Source organism: Rattus norvegicus, chromosome 3, assembly GCF_036323735.1.
Source record: "Rattus norvegicus strain BN/NHsdMcwi chromosome 3, GRCr8, whole genome shotgun sequence".
NCBI classification, from domain to species: domain Eukaryota; kingdom Metazoa; phylum Chordata; class Mammalia; order Rodentia; family Muridae; genus Rattus; species Rattus norvegicus.
In genome coordinates, this window is record NC_086021.1 from 119040302 (window position 1) to 119062780 (window position 22479).

The 22479-nt window shown below is 38.7% G+C and overlaps 2 protein-coding genes across 2 annotated transcripts; one reads left to right on the plus strand and one right to left on the minus strand.

The window, feature by feature from the left end:
* Positions 1-312: 312 nt before the first annotated feature.
* Positions 313-1016, plus strand: Rps8-ps17 (ribosomal protein S8, pseudogene 17). Its single transcript, XM_039106463.2, has one exon. It carries the CDS (start codon positions 335-337, stop codon positions 959-961), a length of 627 nt encoding a protein of 208 aa, XP_038962391.1. The 5' UTR covers positions 313-334; the 3' UTR covers positions 962-1016.
* An 8989-nt stretch (positions 1017-10005) lies between these two features.
* Or4f6 (olfactory receptor family 4 subfamily F member 6) lies at positions 10006-10944 on the minus strand. The gene has a single exon (NM_001000376.1). The coding sequence runs from the start codon at positions 10942-10944 to the stop codon at positions 10006-10008; it is 939 nt and encodes a 312-aa protein (NP_001000376.1).
* Positions 10945-22479: the final 11535 nt, after the last annotated feature.

The window sequence follows — 22479 nt, forward strand, 5'->3', positions numbered from 1 at the left end:
TTCTCAGCATCCAAACTGTGGCTCACGACTGTTACACCACTTTCAGGGAATTTCACAACTCTCTTTTGTCCTCCATGGGCACCAGTCATACAAAGGGTACTCCACAGGTATAGATGCAAGGAACACACCCATATACATAACATTTTAAAAGATAAAATTAAAAATAAAAACTCCTGAGGATTAGGCCTATGGTGTTTGAACAAATGATAATAGTTTTGTTTATTTTTATTTGATTAACATAATTGTAGTGAATATGCATCAAGGTCAAAGTGTTAAATAAAGGAATTCTACCAAGAAAAAAAAAGAACTCGCTCTTTCCAGCCAGCGCCGAGCGATGGGCATCTCTCGGGACAACTGGCACAAGCGCCGCAAGACCGGGGGTAAGAGAAAACCCTACCACAAGAAGCGGAAGTATGAGCTGGGACGGCCGGCCGCCAACACTAAGATTGGCCCTCGCCGCATACACACAGTCCAAGTTCGAGGAGGCAATAAGAAGTATCGTGCTCTGAGATTGGATGTGGGGAACTTTTCCTGGGGCTCAGAGTGTTGTACTCGCAAAACAAGGATCATTGATGTTGTCTACAATGCATCCAATAACGAGCTTGTCCGCACCAAGACCCTGGTGAAGAACTGCATTGTGCTTATTGACAGCACACCATACCGACAGTGGTACGAGTCCCACTATGCACTGCCCCTGGGCCGCAAGAAGGGGGCCAAGCTGACTCCTGAGGAGGAAGAGATTTTAAACAAAAAACGATCAAAGAAAATTCAGAAGAAATATGATGAAAGGAAAAAGAATGCCAAAATCAGCCGTCTTCTGGAGGAGCAGTTCCAGCAGGGCAAGCTTCTCGCCTGTATTGCCTCAAGACCAGGCCAGTGTGGCAGAGCAGATGGCTATGTGCTCGAAGGCAAGGAGCTGGAGTTCTATCTGCGGAAGATCAAAGCCCGGAAAGGCAAATAAACTGTCATAGCTCGTGTAAAAAAAAAAGAAAAAAAAAAAAGAACTCAACCACCTGAAAATGAGAGAAAATACATGATATTTGTTATGTATCCTTCTCTGTCTGACATTTTTAAAAATATATATATATGGTTATGACCAGTTGTATCCATTTCCCATTAAATTACATAATTTTATTTGTCTTTAGGGTGCATGTGTGTGTGTATGTGCGTTTGTGTGTCTTTGTGTCTGTGTGTGTGCATCCTAGTTTGTTTTTTGCTGCTGTGATAAAATGCTGAGAAAAGCAACTTGAAGGAACAACTTACAGGTTACAGTACATCATGGAGAAAAGTCAAGGCAGGGTCTCAAGACAAAAAGCTAGAACAGGGACTGTATCAGAAACCATGGAGAAATGCTGATTGCTGGCTTGCTCTCTAAAATTCATTGAACTTGCTTTCTTTTACAACTGTGGATCACCACCCACAGCCTTCCCTACAGCAGGCTGGACCCTCCCATATCAATCACTAATAAAGAAAATGATTCACAGATATGCTACAGGTCAATCCAATGGAAGCAATTCCTCAGCCAAGGTTCTGTCCTTTTGTTGTTGACAAAAGCTAACTAGCACATGCAGTTATTGTTAGTACTACTGCAGTATACCTAATTGGAAGGCATCTCTATAGAACTTTGCCTTATAGACTTTTGGGTCCATATACTCAGAAGTGATGTAGTTGGTACATAGCATAGTAATATTTCTAGTGTTTTGAGGAGCTTCCTCATTGATTACCATAGTTCCTAGAACACTTCAGACACATCTTTACCAGAATCTGTTGTTCATTTTCTGAATCATAATCATTATGACTGGGAGGGATGGAATTTCACTGTAGTGTTTGTTTTCTGAACGATAACCTTTATGACTGGGGAGGGATGGGATCTCATTGTGGTGGTAATTCTCACTTTTGTGTGTGAGTGTGTGTGTGTGTGTGTGTGTGTGTGTGTGTGTGTGTGTGTGTGTGTTTATTGGTCATTTATTTGTACTTTCTCTTCTGATATGTTTCCTATTTAACCCAGTTATTGAGGTGGATGCTTAGTTTACTGAGTTCTTTATATATTCTGGACAGTATTTCTTCATAACCTCTACTGGTTTTTAACATTTCCCACTGATTTTTTTGTGTGTTTAGTATTATGTCTTGGGGTACCCACAGAAAGTTGTCAGACTTTACTGATAGGTTTTCTTTATGCTTGATTCTTTACCTTTTGAAGATTTCTCATCTGAACATGGGTACAAAACTGATGCCAATGGGTAGATTCAATTTGATCCTTTCATTGATATTTTTCTTTACTTAATGGAATAGACTTTATTTTTTCTCCCTCCCCATTTGTTGGTATTTCAGCTAATCTCATCCCTGTTGGGTCCTGGGAGCCTCTTGCTGTCCTGTCATCTAGCACTTGCTGGTAGCTACCCCGAGTTCCCCACTCTCCATTTTTTCATAGCTCTGTTTATATTCCTGTTCATCTGCATATCATCCCAGTGTCCTCCCATCCCTGATCTTCCACCCCTTCCCCCCTCCCCTCCTCTCTTCCTTCCAATTCATTCCCATCTTCTACCTCCTGTGAGTATTTTGTTCCCCCTTCTAAGAAGGACTGAATCATCCTCACTTGGTATTCCTTCTTCTTGAGCTTCATGTGGTCTGTTAATTGTATTTTCAGTATTCCAAGCTTTTGGGCTAATATCCACTGATCAGTACACGCATATTGGTTTACTTCTTATGGGTGTGTTGCTCATTTTCTCAATACTTCTCAGGTGTCTTCTCATTTCTTTGTTGTAAAAATTTTGCTCTGTCTCTTTCTTTGAATAAGAGGTCACTTTTTTTCTTTTTGACCTTGTTCGTTGTTAGATCACATGGAGGCAGCTTCCAGCCAGCCATGGTAACTATAAGTATCATGGTTGTTTTGAGACATTGGCCCTTTTACCCAGGACAATGATGCAAATGACTGATCAAAATGATTAAGTAAATTCCCACTTTAGAAATTATATCACAAGGAGAAAAATTTCTTCATATGACCCTTGATCTAAGTTTAGAGAACTTTAATTTATTCATGTTGATGAGTACTCATTTATGATAAATTTTCATGACAATGTTAAATGCCCATTAACATAAAATTACTCTAAAGAACCTCAGTAAAAAAGGAATATGAGGATTTCAGTAAGATACTTTCCAGTCAGCATCTGGAACACATGGGCACAGGAAAAAATTTCCTGAACAAAACACTAATGGCTGATGCTCTAAGATCAAGAATCGACAAATGGGATCTCATAAAACTGTAAAGCTTCTGTAAGGCAAAGGACACTGTGGTTAGGACAAAACGGCAACCAACAGATTGGGAAAAGATCTTTACCAATCCTACAACAGATAGAGGCCTTATATCCAAAATATACAAAGAACTCAAGAAGTTAGACCGCAGGGAGACAAATAACCCTATTAAAAAATGGGGTTCAGAGCTAAACAAAGAATTCACAGCTGAGGAATGCCGAATGGCTGAGAAACACCTAAAGAAATGTTCAACATCTTTAGTCATCAGGGAAATGCAAATCAAAACAACCCTGAGATTTCTCCTCACACCAGTGAGAATGGCTAAGATCAAAAACTTAGGTGACACCAGATGCTGGCGAGGATGCGGAGAAAGAGGAACACTCCTCCATTGTTGGTGGGATTGCAGACTGGTACAACCATTCTGGAAATTAGTCTGGAGGTTCCTCAGAAAATTGGACATTGAACTGCCTGAGGATCCAGCTATACCTCTCTTGGGCATATAACCAAAAGATGCCCCAACATATAAAAAAGACTCGTGCTCCACTATGTTCATCGCAGCCTTATTTATAATAGCCAGAAGCTGGAAAGAACCCAGATGCCCTTCAACAGAGGAATGGATACAGAAAATGTGGTACATCTACACAATGGAATATTACTCAGCTATCAAAAACAACGGCTTTATGAAATTCATAGGCAAATGGCTGGAACTGGAAAATATCATCCTGAGTGAGCTAACCCAATCACCGAAAGACATACATGGTATGCACTCACTGATGAGTGGCTATTAGCCCAAATGCTTGAATTACCCTAGATGCCTAGAACAAATGAAACTCAAGACGGATGATCAAAATGTGAATGCTTCACTCCTTCTTTAAAAGGGGAACAAGAATACCCTTGGCAGGGAAGAGAGAGGCAAAGATTAAAACAGAGACTGAAGGAACACCCATTCAGAGCCTGCCCCACATGTGGCCCATACATATACAGCCACCCAATTACACAAGATGGATGAAGCAAAGAAGTGCAGACCGACAGGAGCTGGATGTAGATCGCTCCTGAGAGACACAGCCAGAATACAGCAAATACAGAGGCGAATGCCAGCAACAAACCACTGAACTGAGAATAGGACCCCCGTTGAAGGAATCAGAGAAAGAACTGGAAGAGCTTGAAGGGTCTTGAGACCCCATATGTACAACAATGCCAAGCAACCAGAGCTTCCAGGGACTAAGCCACTACCTAAAGACTATACATGGACTGACCCTGGACTCTGACCTCATAGGTAGCAATGAATATCCTAGTAAGAGCACCAGTGGAAGGGGAAGCCCTGGGTCCTGCTAAGACTGAACCCCCAGTGAACTAGACTGTTGGGGGGAGGGCTGCAATGGGGGGCGGGTTGGGAGGGAACACCCATGAGGAAGGGGAGGGGGGAGGAGGATGTTTGCCCGGAAACCAAAGAATTATTATTAAGTATTAAATAAATTTAAAAAAAAAGAAAAGATGCTCCAAAATATAACAAGGACACATGCTCTATTATGTTCATAGCAGCCTTATAATAGCCAGAAGCTGGAAAGAACCCAGATGCCCTTCATAGAAGAATGGATACAGAAAATGTGGTACATCCACACAACAGAATGCTACTCAATTATTAAAAACAATGACTTTATGAAATTCATAGGCAAATGGATGGAACTGGAAAATATCATCCTGAGTGAGGTAACCCAATCACAGAAAAACACACATGGTATGCACTCGTTGATAAGTGGATATTAGCCCAAATACTCAAATTACCCTAGGTGCACAGAACACATGAACCTCAAGGATGACCAAAATGCAAATGCTTCACTTCTTCTTTAAAAAGGGAACAAGAGTACCCTTAGGAGGGGAGAGGGAGGCAAAGTCTAGAAAAGAGACTGAAGGAATGCCCATTCAGAACCTGCCCCACATGTGGCCCATATACATATACAGCCACCAAACTAAATAAGATGGATGAAACAAAGAGGTGCAGGCTGGCCAGAACTGGATGTATATGTCTCCGGAGAGACACAACCGAAATATGGCAAATACATAGGCGAATGCCATCAGCAAACCACTGAACTGAGAACAGGACCCACGTTGAAGGAATCAGAGAAAGGACTGAAAGAGCTTGAAGGGTCTTGAGACCCCAGATGAACAACAATGCCAACCAACCAGAGCTTCCAGAGACTAAGCCACTACCCAAAGACTATACATGGACTGACCCTGGGCTCCAACTGCATAGGTATAATGAATAGCCTAGTAAAGGCACCAGTGGAAGGAGAAGCCCTTGGTCCTGCCAAAGCAGGATCCCCCCAGTGAACGGGATTGTTGGGGGAAGGGCAGTAATGGGAGTAGGATGGGGAGGGGAACACCCATGTAGAAGGCGAAGGGGGAAGGATTAGGGGGATGTTGACCTGGAAACTGGGAAAGGGAATAACATTTGAAATGTAAATAAGAAATAGCCAATGTAATAAAGATAGGGAAAAAAGAAATATGAGTGTAAATCCTAAAGTCATAACTAGAATAATAAGAAGGTCCTGAGTTCTATTTGAATAGTGAGAGGATGCAACAAGAGAAGAATCCAAGTAGACGTCATGTACACATTTCCTTCATCCTCCAATCAAATTGGGAAAATGTTGAAATTAACTTTTCCTTGTATTCAAAATATTTAAGTGATAATATTTAGAAATGATAATTAACTATGAAATTACAGGTTAAATTAGAGAAAAAGATTGATTATGAACAAAGAAAGAATAAAAATTGTAAAAGGCTATTTATCCCCTCTTAAGGTTGTTAGGCCAAATTCTATTTGTGGGATCAATACCAATATGATATCATATAGTTGTCATGGACCCAAATATTATTCAATAAATAGTTTCTCTTCTTGAGTGTTTCTTACAAAAATTATGGTCCTAAATCTACTTTTTTTCCTTGAAACAAGGTTTCTTTGTGTAAACTTGTCTGTCCAAAACTCACTCTGTAGACTAGACTAGCCTCAAACTCAAGATCCACTTTCTTCTTCTTCCAATAGCTGGGATTAAAAGTGTATGCCACCATGTCTAACAAAACTCGAATATTTCAATTAAGTTTTAAAATGTTCCATGTTCTGAACACTCACAGATTTGAAAATAACCACACTAAGTACTGTAGAGTGAAACTCAGAAAATATAATAAGTATAACATAGTATCTAGTATTGAACATGGACAGAAAACAAGTATAAATTTAAAAAAAGATGAGTTAAATCTGAATAAACTGGAGTTTAGAGTAAGTAATGTTGGTGTCCCACAGACTGGAAAGTGTACAAGGCAGATGAGTAATGATAATGTCAGGGGAATCTAAGGTTAGGTAAAAGGCATAAGGAGACTGTACCACATTTTAATGCCTAGGAATCTGAAATAATTTACAGAGAAGGCTTAAAAGATTAATAAGTAAAGAAATTAACATATAGCTAAATATTATTAAAATTTGGATTAAAAACTAATGAGCATTTGTTAAAATTCAGTATTCAATCCACATGAAAAACACATGGAAAATAATATATGTGGTCATGTCAATAATAAAACAGTTGGATAACACAAGTAAATGTGACCTGGAATGACAAGTGAGAGCCAAATCTGTCAACACAGAATCAGTGTTTGGACAGTCCATGCATTACTTTAATCAACATGGAGCAAATACTCAGGATTCTAGAAGCTGAGATTTACTTAAACAAGGAAACACTCAGTCTATTTATAACTGGTTTTGAAACACAAAACTCTATGATCTATTTTAAGTATATTGGTTTTCTGAAACTGCACTCTTCACAGAATCTTTCGACTGAAAGGAATTTTCTCCCTTCCCTGATTCAGGTCCTGGGTTATTGCCAACTTCTATCTCTTGGCAGTTCCTCCTTTAGCACTCTCATACAGCTATGTGTTCCCCACTTTATCTCAACTCCACTCCAAAGCAGCAGTGAAACCCTTCTCAGGAACATGCATGAGGTGGTTGCACTTCTGCCTCAGAGTCTTTCTTTAGACTAAGACACTGGCAGCACTAGCAGCCCAATCCAGCAGCCCTTCCTTCAAGATTTTGATCATTCTTCTGATTTAAGATTCAATAATTCTGATCCTTTCTCTTCATTTTACTGCCTCTAGGTGTACATTCCTCTTCCTTCCTTCCTAAAATGCTAGTTTTGTGGTTATAGATTTAATTCTCTTTTAAATATATACTCAACACTTGTTAAAAGCCAATCACATCAGAAATTTTGTGTTATTTTATTTGAAACATAATTGGTTTTTATTTGTGATTCTATAATTAGGAAATACCTCATTGTATAAAGTACAGTGAGTGGTCTGATGATCCTAACAGGGAAAGTTAGCTCCATGAGCAGAAAAATACAGACTAGAATATGAATCAAAGAAGAGCAAATTTGGGAAGAGGACGATTCCTTATTACATTCACTCTACATTTTCCTTTCCATCTCTTGTTTTTTGTTCTGTTTTGCTTAGAAGTAACTGCTTAGAAATTGTTTGATTATGAAAGGCTCCTTTAGCACTGTGAGCCCTTTCAGGTCTGGTCTTTGCTGCTGTAAACTTGTCTAAAACAATGGTTTTTCATGAGGATTATTCAGCATAGTTTTATATATAGTCAACAGTTCTTTGTATTAACATTTCTCTTTCAAAAAAAGATGGGATTCTGGCTCCTTCAGGAAGCTAATCTAGCAAATAAATGATTGGCAAACAATAGGCTAAGGGGACATAAAATAAATAATCATAATAGTAATAAAAAACAGATGAAGTAGAAACTACAAAAAGTTTAAATTTGAAAAAAAATCTCAAAATTGGAAAATACAATGTCAGATGTGTTCATCTAGGAAAGGCTATAGCAAGCAAGTGAGTTTTCTGGAGATGATCTACCATTTTGTATGGCTACAGTGGGTGACTTCTGTGAATGTAGATTTAGAAACTTCATCCCAGGATTGCTTCTTGCTGCTGATATGCCTTTCCTGTCACTATTAAATAGCCTAATGATTACTTAGGCATTCATTCACACTACTGGACAGATGTCCTGCAGAATCAATATGAAGATGTACTTTCATATAGTAATGCTTGTGTAGATGAATTGTTAATTTCATAATTACTAATAATGATTTTATAGATTTCCTAAATTTATACAAGTAGTTGCACATGCCCTGTAGAATAAAAACTGCAAACAGAGCTCTGTAAACCTTCACATGTCATGGGCTAACTGCACTGGGAAAAGAAAGCAGGCTTGGAACAAACTTACAATGAAAGAACTGTTCTTTCTAGGTTAGAAACAAGTGTCCACTATTTGGTCATAAACTGAGAATGGACAATTTTTGTAGGTGCAAGGACAGAAAATAATATATTGACTAGTCTATCTATACAAGACTTCAAAATAATAAGACACAAGGCAGATGATTTCTCTTGATAAAACCATGCAACTTATGATATAAAAGTTATTGCTTTAAAATTATGATAAATTATAGAGTTAATAACAGACAATGAATGTTTAATCAAGTACTAATCATAATGAAAAAACATGTAAACAATTATGCTGTAACTCCTTATCCATATAAGGCATGAATTATTGCCTTAAACTTGCTATGAACTTATGAAGTTAAGAGTGCTTAGAAAACCATGAGTTTGGGTTGGGGATTTAGTTCAGTGTTAGAGCGCTTGCCTAGTAAGTGCAAGGCCCTGGGTTTGGTCCCCAGCTCCAAAAAAAAAAAGAAAAGAAAAAAAAAAGAAAAAAGGAAACCATGAGTTTAGTTATCCTGAGAAAGTATAAATACAAAATGACAATAAAGAGATGATTTAAGCCTCCTCTGCTTAATCCAGTAAGTATGTCTCTGGATGTGCCTGAACTTACTCTCTTTTACTTGTTATTTATTTGTTTGTGTGTTTGTTTGTTTGTTTGTTTGTTTTCTCTCCTGCTCACAAAGAGTTTAAAAAATGCCAAGCCTCTTGCCAGGTCAGCAAGGGGTCCTTGAACCAAAAAGAATAGCCCTAGTAACTAAACTATTTTTTTAATCTCCTGCCACTATCAGCAGGAGTTAATTGCCAAAAGTCAGTGGGTTTTGGCCACAGGATAAGAAAGAGTTGAAGAAAGAGAAAATTTACCAAAAGTAAGTAATTTTTGCCATCAGATTCACCGATGCCACTTTTCACTGCCTTCCCCAGGAAACCCTGTGATGCCAGGTTGGGCACCAGCAATACAAATAAATACCATTCACATACTGATTTTTATGAACAGATTCTTGACAATCTTCATTATTTCATTCATCATTGTACCAAGGTAACATCATTGGTGAGGAATGGCATGCATAAACTTTAATTATCAGGAATGTATGCTTTTAGACACATTTTTTATTTTATGTATATGTCTGATTTTTCTATAACTATGTGTGTGTACTACATGCATGTTGGTTCTGGAAGAGTCTGGAACATGATTAGAGCCATTGAAACTAGAATTGCAGATAGTTGTGAGCCTCGATGTGGGTGATAGGAACCAAATTTGGTCCTCTGTAAAAGTACAAAGTGTTCTAAATCAATCTTTATATCCCATCAAGTCTCTTAAAGACACTATTTAGTAGTTGGTAATTTCACTCTAGTTTTGGGGAAAGCAAGTAAGGACAAATCTTATGTTAGTACATGAACCATTCTCAATAAATATAACACAGTATATAGAGCAATATTCTTCTGAAATATGATTTGTTTGCTCACATGTCTTCAATATGTTTAAGAAATTTTATTGTAATTAACGAACTGACTGCATAGTCTTCTCATTGCTACCTTCATCTCTTTATTCCTAAGTGTATAAATCACTGGATTTAGAAAAGGAGTAATAACTGCATCAAAGATGGCAAGAAATTTATCCAGATGTGATGTTGGAAATGGCCATGTGTAGAAGAAGATTAAGGGTCCAAAGAATAAAATTACCACCATGACATGAGCTGACAGAGTGGAGAGAGCCTTACATAAACTACCCAAAGATTTCTTTTGAACAGTCACCAAAATAAATATGTAAGAGATGATCAGGATTAAAAAGGAGGCCACAGAAATAAATCCACTGTTAGCAGTAACCATAAACCCTAAAGTATATGTGTCCACACAAGCAAGTTTAATAAACCGAGGAAGGTCACAGAAAAAGCTGTCTAACTCATTAGGGCCACAGAAGGGCAAGTCTACCACAAAACTCAGCTGAGTAACTGAATGAATGTAGCCAATAATCCAAGAAGCAACCAAAATCAAAATGCACTTTTGTGGGCTCATGATGATCAGGTAGTGCAGAGGCTTACATATGGCAACATAACGGTCAAATGCCATGGCTATGAGCAGCACCATCTCAGTGCCACCTACTGCATGAATAAAAAAGATTTGAGTGATGCAACCACCAAAAGAGATGGTTTTGTGCTTTCTCAGAAGGTCATAAATCATCTTTGGTGTTGTGGAGGAGCAAAATATCAAGTCAATGATGGAAAGATTGCCTAATAAGAAGTACATAGGGGACTGTAATTGAGGGTCAGAGGTTACAGTTAGCACAATAAGAAAATTTCCCAACAGACTTGCCACATAGAATATACAGGAAAAGAAGAAGAGAAATAACTGGATTGCCCATGAGTTGGAGAGTCCCAGGAACACAAACTCAGACACCACAGAGCAGTTTGCTTCACCCATTGCCTCCAGTGAAAACCCTCGTGCTTTCTGAAAGAGGAGAATAATGAGAAACTCTGATTTAGGACAATAGCATTTAGTTGACAAAGTCACATAAAAGACTAGCATGCCTTTGGAGATAATTTAAGGAAAATATCAATTATTTGTCTACCAGGAAATGCCAAGAGCAAAAGATTCTTCAGAGGAGAATCCATCAATTGGTGTCATAGAGAATACTATGCAGTAAGCCTGAAATCATATACATAAAAGTAGCATTATATAGATTGAGCATGTTATATTTATGTATTTGAGAAGATGGATGGATGGATGGAGAGATGATGATAGATAGATAGATAGATAGATAGATAGATAGATAGATAGATAGATAGATGATAGATAGATAGATAGATAGATAGATAGATAGATAGATAGATAGATAGATGTATGGATTATAGATGTAACAACAATTACAGAAAAAGACACATGAATTTCAGACAAAGTATGGGAGAATACATAGATGTAACTATAAAATGTAAAAAAAGCAATAAAAATAAAAAAGGTAAAAGCATGCTTTATCCAGGACAAATAAAAATAATTCATATTTCTCTTATATATCTTTTGACCAAAATATACCAAATTACCTTTTTCATTTACTTGGATAAATATAATTGTTACTTTTTAAAAATAGTTTTATAGGAATATCTTTCTTAATACTCTGAGCTAAAAGGGTTTCTGTGTGTTAAATGTGAAATTCTTAATTGACCATGATTTTCAAAATTTGGATATATATTTTTTTCATAGTAAAATGCCTATATACATATTTTAGGTTCAGAGATGGATGTTTCTCTTTTCTATAAACTGAGATGACAAGGTGATAAATGAAGGCAGAGGATGTAGGTTTATCACACTCGCTGTGTGTTTTAGAGAAGTTAAGAAAAGCATGGACACTGTGGAGCAGATCCTGTGGAGCAGATGCTCAGTGGAGAAAAAACTGGAAACTCCCAATGAAAGAGGCAAGAGGAATAAGAGCAATGCGCTGTAAAGCCCCATGAAGGCCAAGTGAGAGCAAGTGTGTAAAGGACACTGGAGGGACCAGTCTCCTTGAAAGTGAAGATTCCTAAGCTCATTCACAATTAAATTCAACCCACACCAAATATCAATATAACAGCCTATTCTCATTAGTTGTATAGGAGCTTAAACATTTGACAAGACACAAGGTTTGGGTGTGGATGGAGAGGCAGGGGGGGCGGATCACACCTTACAGCAGAAGAATCAAGTGGTTAAGTTTGAAATGCTTTCTGGGTTTTTGCATAGGCATTTGTTCTGAATCAGCTGTTCTACATCTAAGATTCAAAATTCTTGAGTACATTCACATGTGTATTCATGTGACCAAGGTGGACAAAGAAGGAACATTTTTTTTTTTTGCTATTTTGGCCAAAGCATTGTTTTAAGCTCAATGGCTTGAAAATGATTTCAGTGTGTGACCTAGAATGCTACGGAAGTAGCATGTCTTACATTAATGTTGCTTTTAATCTTTCAAGCTGGCAAAAGTTGACAAGTTTGTAAAAGTCTGGGAAGTAGGCATGGATATTGTTCTGACTAGCCAGTTAGTCAGTGCTCTGCCTATACTTCAACTTTGTTCCCCCAGCTTCAAGTTTTCTATTATTTCACATAATGGCTGCTTTTAAAAGGAATAGTGGTTTGAATCTGATCTTTCATCAAAAACAGATTGAAGCTGTATATAACTAAAGATAGTGTATTAGTAAGAATACAGACCTCAGTTTCACTGTGTCTTTGCAGTACCCTACATCTCAGAATTGTGCTCACCTCAAAACAAAACTCTCTGCTCACACTTCCACTGATAAGTGTAAAACACAACAGAAGGACATGCCTCAGAGACCCTCTATGTGTCAGTACCCTCCCTTCTGTGCTCAGGGCTGCCTTTCCTTCCCTAGGCCAAGATAAATAGAAAATAAATTTTAAAATCATCTGAACTTACCATCAATGGAGAAGGCTGGTATTCTTAGAGTTTCTGTTAAAATTGCAAATCAACATTTGAATTTCTTCAGGAAAAGACTGGCTATTCTCTTCTGGATAAACGTTTTATTTTGTTCTCTGTCAACTACCAATAAAGTTGAATTGAATTAGAGTTTCTGGATAGTACTAAAAATACCTTAGAAAGAGTTTAATATGATCATTACACATTTCTCCACTGTTTCTTCCTCCAGAGATGGACAGAGAGAGCTTAGGACATCATTCAGTGTCCTAGAATTTGTGTGGAGAGGCCATTAGAGCTACATGGTTCAAAATAAGAGCCCTCATACTGTCCTAAGAATAGACCAGGACACTCCTATCACCTCAGTGAAACTTTTATAAAAGTCTGTGATGTTCTTTTAAATTCTAAACTAAGGAAACAAAGGTTAAAGGTGAGCAATGACTCTGCTTAAACCACAGAACAGAACAAGTTGTTGGCAAATCTGGAATGAGCATGTTTGAGTCTCTACCTCATCACTCCAGGTTGCGTTCATTCTACATACTTATTTTGCTGTGATTCTTCTATGCTTTGTATCCTGTCAGTGGTCCAAGGAATCCCAACATATCACTTGGATGAACTCGTAATAAGAAAGGATGTTAAAAATTTCAACACAAAGAAATGATAATTGTTTAATTCATTCTTTGCTAATTATCCAAATTTGATTATAAAATGAGTATATATCTTGACAGCAAATTGTATACCTCTAAATTTGCACACTTACCATTCAGTATGTATGAAACCTAATTTCTTCATCATTGTCCAAAATTTTTATTTTCCCTTCTGACTATATATATTCTCACTCTTACTTTATTCCTTTTGTTCATGAAAACGCCGTTGAACCCTGCTGAATATATCATGACTTTGCTTAGTCCAATGACTTGTATACTATAGTTGATGGTTAACATGTTTCAATTTCCACATTGAATTCATTTCTTCTTGTTGGTTTGGTTGTTCCTATATTGTATGAGTTTCCACTTGAAATTCTTATTTTCCTCAAAGATAGTTTCTATCAGAGGATTAGAGAATAGTATAAGGAGGAGAGATAAATGGATCAAAAAGAACAAAGTACAACACATTCACGTGCGTTGTACGCACACACACACACACACACACACACACACACACACACACACATCAATATGAACTTTTCATTCTGTGTGCTAACTAGAGAAAATAATGAAAATCAGCTTCTATCCATCTAGCCCACCTGCATCAGTGTTGGAACGGTCAGGAGTTAGACAACCACCCAAGCCAGCTGAGCTCTAGCCCATGCCATGGCTTGACAGGGAAAGTCAGTGTAACCTCCACAGAGGGAAAGGCAGCTGATCACAGCACTGGAAAGTTACTTCAGTACTGACGGAGAATTCTGAGATTGCCATTCTGAGTCTAGTAGGCCAAGGGAATTGTTTCTAAGAATCACTGACGTTTGGCCAGAGCCAAAGGGAAAGTGTGGTAATGGGTCACTTGAGGGGAAAGAAGAGAGATGAGGGATTTAGTGATCAGTATTTAGTTTACTGAAGATTACACAGTTTTACATTCTCTAAATCCCTTTGCTCTATTGATTTCTTATTTATAAGAAAAGAAACTCCATAAAAATGAACAAATATACTTTCCAAAAGTGAAAATGTAATTTATCATTTTCATAAGAAGGTAGGAATGGAAAGATAAATGGAATAAAATGTCCTTTAATGTTGACTCCAGAATATAATCCATGTCCCTTGATAAAGGTTAAACTAATTAGAGGTGATAAGAGGTAGAGAAGTTTGATCAACACTGAGCCAATTTTTATTGATTATGTGATACGGAGAGAAAAACAGAAGTCAATAAAATTAGCTCAAATTCAGAAATTCAAAGAGCTGGGAAACCAATAAAAAGGAAAGTGGTTTATACTTTGACATTTTATAGAATAAGGTTTTATCCTTTAAAAGTCAATAAAATATAAGTTTAGAAGTAAAATATGTTACTTTTCCTAAAGACTTTATGTAAAAGGCCATTTGTAAACTATAATTATGCAATGTATCATTTTCCATTGGCGATTACATAGTACCTTAAATTAATAGTAGTTTAGTTGTGCAGAAGTCTAAAGTGCACGGGGTTGGGGATTTAGCTCAGTGGTAGAGCCCTTGCCTAGGAAGCGCAAGGCCCTGGGTTCGGTCCCCAGCTCCAAAAAAAAAAAAGAACCAAAAAAAAAAAAGTCTAAAGTGCAGGCTAGGAAGCTGAGTCACTTTTTCTGGTCTCAACTAGAATTCCTCAGAAGTATATAACCAAGGCATGCTCCATCATTTGCTCAACTTTGTTCATAGCAGCATTATTTGCAATAGATAGAAGCTAGAGACAACCTAGATGCCCCTCAACTGAAGAATGGATAAAGAAAAGGAGGTTCGTTTACACAATGGAATACTACTCAGCTATTATAAACAATGGCATCATGAAATTTGTAGGCAAATGGATGGAACTAGAAAAGATCATGTGAGTGATATAACCCAGACCCAGAAAGACAAACATGGTATGCACTCCCTTATAAGTAGATATTAGTAGTAAAGTACAAGACAACCATGATCCAAAGACAGTAACAAGGGGAAATCAAATAGACATGGGAAGACATGTCGATGGAGAGAGGGAGCTGGGTGGGAAAGGAGTTGGGAAGGGGTGCAGAAGATATCAAGTGGTAAGAGGACACAGAGAGAGTGTATGCAGGGAAAGAGAACTGGAATTGGTGTTGGGTCATCTCTGGGACAAGCTAGAAACCTATGACAGTGTAAACTCTCAAGAATCTATGAGAGTCACCATAGCTTAAATTTCTAGCAGCGGGGGATATAAAGCCTGAAATGGTCATTTCCTGTTACCAGAAAAGACTTCCAATGGAGGGACTGGGACACAAACACAGCCACAAAAATCATAGAGCTACAATCTCTCCTACCAACAAGATTATGCAAGAATAAAGAAATTTCATGAGTGGCCAACCAAAGACTGGCCCAGCCTGAGACTCATGCCATGAGAGAAAGCCCACTGCTGACACTATCAAGACACTTCCAGAATGGTGCCTAGCATAACTGTAATCTAAGAGACTTTGAGCAGCAATTGATGGAATCAGATGCAGAGATGCACAGCCAAACATTAGACAGAGGTTGTGAAATTCTATGGTAGTGGGAGATGACACATTGAAGGAGCCAGAGAGGTCAAGGACACCATAAAAAAACACAGAATTAAGTAATCTGGGCTTATACGAGGCCACAGACCTATCAAACAAAGAGCATACATGGGCCAAAACCTAGGCCCTTGGCACATATATAACAGTTGTGAAACTCAGTGTTTGTGTAGGAATTCTAACAGAACAAGAGCTGTACCTGACTCCACTGCCCCAGTTTAGATTCCTTTCATGTAACAGGGCTGACTTGCCTAGCCATAATAGAAGATACACCTAGTTCTACTGCTACTTGACATGCCAAGGCAGGTTTATATCTATGGAAGGTCTATATTTTTCTGAGCCAGGTAACCCAATCACAAAGGAACACACATGATATGCTTTCACTGATAAGTGGATATTAGTCCAAAATCTCAGAATACCCAAGATACAATTCACAGAGCATATGAAGCTCAAGAAGAAGGATGGCCAAAATGTGGATGCTTCAGTTCTTCTTAGAAGGGGGAGCAAAAATACTCATAGAAGGAAATATAGAAACAATATGTACAGCAGAGACTGAAGGAAAGACCATCCAGAGACTGCCCCACCTGGAGATATATCCTATATACAGTCACAAAAACCAGACACTATTGCGGATTCCAAGAAGTTCATGCTGACAGGAGACTGATAGATCTGTGTCCTGAGAGACTATTCCAGAGCCTGACAAATATAGTGGCAGATGCTCACAGCCAACCTTGTACTGAAAACAGGGTCCCCAATGGAGAAGTTAGGAAAAGGACTGAAGTAGCTGAAGGGGTATGCGATCCCATAAGAAGAACACAATATTAACCAGCCAGACCTCCCAGATCTCCCAGGGACTAAACCCCCATCCCAAGAGAACACAGGGATGAATCTATGGCTCCATCCGCATATGTAGCAGAGGATGGCTTTGTAGGGCATCAATGGGAGGAGAGACTCTATGTACTGTCAAGGCTCAATGCCCCAGTGTAGGGGAATTTCAGGGCTAGAAGTAGGAGGGAGTGGGTGGGGGAGCACCCTTAGTAGCAGCGGGAGGGGAGATGGGATAGCATGTTTCTGGAAGGGAAACCAGGAAAGGAAATAACATTTGAAATGTAAATTTTAAAATATTCAATTAAAGATTAAAACAACTAAATAATGATTTTTAAAATGTGTATACAGAATCAGCAAGGATTAACGATATACACTCATTCTAAAAGAGAATTAAATGATCCAGGTTTACAATGAGATTTCTTTTACCATCAGCAGGGAAAGAAGGAGAATAAGGGAACCAAGTCAGGTGAGAAAAGTTCATCTAGATAGGCTTCCTCCTGGTCCTCTGTGTGCTCCAGAGCAAGATTTAGTCCGTATAATAGAGTCTAGATCCTAGTCCAAAGAATCCAAAAAGCCCAAATCCACTATTAACACCTGATGCAAAAATGAGAGCAAATTAGTTTCTGTAGTGGGAAGTCAGTTGGGTGGAGGAAAACAGGAAAGCAGTTTACAGGGCATGTGACTATAAGGGACCAAATACTGACAGGAAACAAAGAGCTTTTGTTGATTCTTCATATAGTATTTCTTTTTGTTTCTACTTGGTTGATTTCAGCCCTGAGTTTGATTTTTTCTTGCCGTCTACTCCTCTTGAGTGTATTTGCTTCTTTTTGTTCTAGAGCTTTCAGGTGTGCTGTCAAGCTGCTAATGTATGCTCTCTCCAGTTTCTTTTTGGAGGCACTCAGGGCTGAGTTTTCCTCTTAGCACAGCCTTCATTGTGTCCCATAAGTTTGGATATGTTGTGCCTTCACTTTCATTAAATTCTAAAAAGTCTATAATTTCTTTATTTCTTCCTTGACCAACAACTTATCATCGAGTAAAAGCATTGTTCAGCTTCCATGTATACATGGGCTTTCTGCCGTTTTTGTTGTTATTGAAGACCAGCCTTAGTCTGTAGTGATCTGATAGGATGCATGGGATTATTTCAGTCTTCTTGTATCTGCTGAGGCCTGTTTTGTGACCGATTGTGTGGTCTATTTTTGTGAAGGTACCATGATGTGCTGAGAAGAAGGTAAATTCTTTTGTTTTAGGATGGAATGTTCTATAGGCATCTGTTAAATCCATTTGGTTCATAACTTCTGTTAGTTTTACTGTGTCTCTGTTTAGTGTCTATTTCCATGATCTGTTGCTAGCCTGACCTCCTCAGGAACCTCTGCACTAGGTTCTTGTCAGCAAGCACCTATTGGCAGCAGCAACAGTGTTGGTTTTGGTGTCTGCAGACATGATGGATCCCCAAGTGGGTCAATCCCCAGTTGTCCCTTCCTTCAGTCTCTGTTTCATTTTTGTCCCTGTGCTCTTTTGTGTCTGAGTTGTCTCACTCAGGATATTTAAGAATTTCATGACCTCATTGTTTTTTAATCTCTGCATAGTACTCCATTTTGTAAATGTACCACATTTTCTGCATCCATTCTTCTGTTGGGGGACATCTGGGCTGTTTCCAGCTTCTGGCTATTATAAATAAGGCCAACAGAGGTTCATACTGAACCATGTATCCTTGTTATATGTTGGAGCATTTTTTGGGTATATGCCCAGGAATGGTATAGCTAGGTCCTCAGGTAGAACTTTTTCCAATCTTCTTCTCAGGAACCACCAGACTGATTTCCAGCTTTCAGTCCTACAAGCAATGGAGGAGTATGCCTCTTTCTCCACATCCTTGCCAGCATCTGCTATCACCTGAGTTTTTGATCTTAGCAATCTGATTGGTGTGAGGTGGAATCTCAGGGTCATTTTGATTTGCATTTCCCTGATGACTGAGGATGTTGAACATTTCTAGTTAGTTAGTTAGTTAGTTAGTTAGTTAGTTAGTTAGTTAGTTAGTTAGTTTTATACTCCAGGTATCATTCCCCTCTCGGTCTACCCTCTGACTATTCCACATCTCATACCTCCTCCCAGCCCCCTGTCTCCGAGAGGATGTCCCCACCCCACACACCCCAATTACCCCACCCCCCACCCACCCCACACATCCCATCAAACTTCTAAACTCCCTGGGTCCTCTAGTCTATTGAGGGTTAGATGCATATTCTCTGACTAAACCCAGGCCTGGGAGTCTTCTGCTGTATCTGTGTTGGGGGCCTCATATCAGCTGGTGTATGCTGACTGGTTGGTGATCCAGTGTCTAAGAGATCTCTGGGGTCCAGGTTAATTGAGACTGCTGGTCCTCTTACAGGGTCTCCCTCCTTCTCAGGTTCTTCCAGCTTTTGCCTAATTCAACCAGAGGGGTCAACAGCTTCCATATTGGTTAGGTGAACAAGTCTGCATCTGACTCTTTTATCTGCTTGTTGAGTTTTTTGAAGGGCAGTCATGATAGGTCCCTTTTGCTGAGCACCCTGTAGCCTCAGTAATGGGGTCAGGTCTTGGGGCCTTCCCTTGAGCTGGATCCCACTTTGAACCTGTCAATGGGCCTTCTTTTCCTCAGGGTCTTCTCCATTTCCATCACTGGAGTTATTTCAGACAGGAAAAATTATGGGTCAGAGTTTTGACTGTTGAATAACAACCCCATCTCTCATTTGATGCCCTGTCTTTCTGCTGGAGGTGGGCTCAAAAAGTCCCCTCTCCCCACTGTAGGGCATTCCATCAAGGGTCCCCCCTTTGAGTCCTGAAAGTCTCTCACCTCCCAGGTCTCTGGTACATTCTGGAGGGTCCTCCTAACCTCCTTCCTCCTGAGGTCACCTGTTTCCACTCTTTCTGCTGGCCCTCAGGTCTTCAGCCCTTTTTTCCTACCCAATACCAGATCATGTTCCCCTCTCCCCCAACCCACCTCATCTTTCACTCCCAGGTCCCTCCCGCCCCCCTTGTGGTTGCTTTCTTCTCACTCCCAAGTGGGACTGAAGCATCCTCACTTGGGACCTTCAGCTTGTTGAAATTTTAAGTTCTGTGGACTGTATCTTGGCCATTCTGTATTTGCGCTTTTTTGTTTGTTTGTCTTTTTCTTTGTTTTCTTTTATTTTGGCTAATACCCACTTATTAGTGAGAACATACCAGGCATTTCCTTTTGGGTCTCACATGGGATGATATTTTCTATTTCCATCCATTTGCCTGAAAATCTCAGGATGTCCTCATTCTTAATAGCTGAATAGTATTCCATTGTGCAAATAAACCACACGTTCTGTATCCATTCTTATGTCCTAGCATATCTGGGTTGTTTCTAGCTTCTGGCTTGTCATAAATAAGGCCACTATGAAAATAGTGAACTTCATGCCCCTTTTCACACCATGGAGGAGTGTTCCTCTTTCTCCATACCCTCGCCAAACCCTGAGGTTTTGATCTTAGCCATTCTGATTGGTGTAAGGTGGAATCTCAGGGTCATTTTGATTTGCATTTCTCCGATCACTAAGACTTTGAACACTTCTTTATATGCTTCTCAGTCATTCAAGATTCCTCTGTTGCAAATTCTCAGTTTAGTTCTATACCCCATTTTTTGATTGGGTTGTTTGGTTTTTTGATGGTAAGCTTTTTGAATTCTTTATAAATTTTGGATATTAGTCCTTTATCAGATGTGGGGTTAGTGAAGTTTTTTTTCCCAATCTGCAGGCTGCTGATTTGTCATAATGACTATGTTCTTTGCCTTACAGAAGTTTTCCAGTTTTATGAGGTCCCATTTATCAATTCTTGATCTTGGAGTGTGAGTCACTCTATTTAGGAAATTTCCCCCTGTGCCAATGAGTTCAGGTTCTTTCCCAATTTCTCTTCTATTAGACTGAGTGTTTCTGGTTTTATGTTGAGGTCCTTGAACCACTTGGACATGAGCTTTGTACAAGGAAATAAGAATGGATTGATGTTCATTCCTTTACATGCAGACCACCAGTTGAACCAGCACTACTTGTTGAAAATGCTGTCTTTTTTCCAATGGATAGTCTTAGTGCCTTTGTCAAAAACCAAGTGATCATAGGGGTGTGTGGGTTTATTTCTGCGTCTTCAATTTTTTTCCATTGATCCACTTGCCTGTCTCTGTACCAATGCCATGCAGTTTTTTTATCACTATTGATCTATAGTATAGCTTCAGGCCATGGGTAGTGATTCCCCTAGAAGTTCTGTTATTGTTGAAAATAGTTTGTGCTATCCTGGGTTTTTTGTTATTTCAAATATATTTGCAAATTGATCTTTCTAACTCTATGAAGAATTGAGTTGGAATTTTGATGGGGATCGCATTGAATCTCTAGATTGCTTTTGGTAAGATGGCCATTCTTATCATATTAATCCTGCTAATACACGAGCATGGGAATTCTTTCCATCTTCTGAGGTCTCCCTTGATTTCTTTCTTCAGGGATTTGAAGTTCTTGTCATACAGATCTTTCACTTGTTTGGTTAGAGTCACACCAAGTTCTTTAATATCATTTGTGACTATTATGAAGAGTGTTGTTTCCCTAATTTCTTTCTCAGCCCTTTTATTCTGTAAGTAGAGGAAGGCTATTGATGTGTTAGAGTTAATTTTATATCCACCAAGTTTGAGGAAGTTGTTTATCAGGTGTAGGAGCTCTCTGGTAGAGTTTCTGGGTTTGCTTATATAGATATCATCTGCAAATAGTGATTTTATGACTTCCTCCCTCCCAATTTGTATCCCTTTGATCTGTTTCATTGTCTAATTGCTCTGGCTACAACTTTGAGTACTATTTTGAATAGGTAAGGAGAGAGTGGTAGCCTTATCTTATTCCTGATTTTAATGGTATTGCTTTGAGTTTCTTTCCATTTAGTTTAATGCTGGCTATTAGTTTAATGTATATTGCTTTTACTATGTTTAGGTATGGGCCCTGAATTCCTGTTCTTTCCAATACTTTTAAGATGAATGGCAGATGTATTTTGTCAAAGGCTTTTTCAGCATCTGTTGAGATGATCATCTATTGAGATGAGTTTGTTTATATAGTGGATTGCATTGACAGAACCATCCCTGTATTCCTGGGATGAAGCCTACTTGATCATGGTGGATGATTGTTTTGATGTGCTCTTGGATTCTGTTTTCGAGAATTTTATTGTATATTTTTGCATCGGTATTCGTAAGAAAATTGGTCTGTAGTTCTCTTTCTTTTTTGGGTCTTTTTGTGGTTTAGGTATAGAAAAAAACTGAGTAATTATCCTTCTGTTTCTATTTTATGGAATAGTTTGAGGAGTATTGGCATTAGACCTTCTTTGAAGGTCTGATATAACTCTGCACTAAAACCAACTGGCCCTTGGCATTTTTTGGGTTGGGAGACATCAAATGACTCCTTCTATTTCCTTGGGGGTTATGGGGCTGTTAGGATGGTTTATCGCAACCTAATTTAACTTTTGTACCTAGTATCTGTCTAGGAAATGTTCCATTTCATCCAGGTTTTCCAGTTTTATTGATTATAGACTT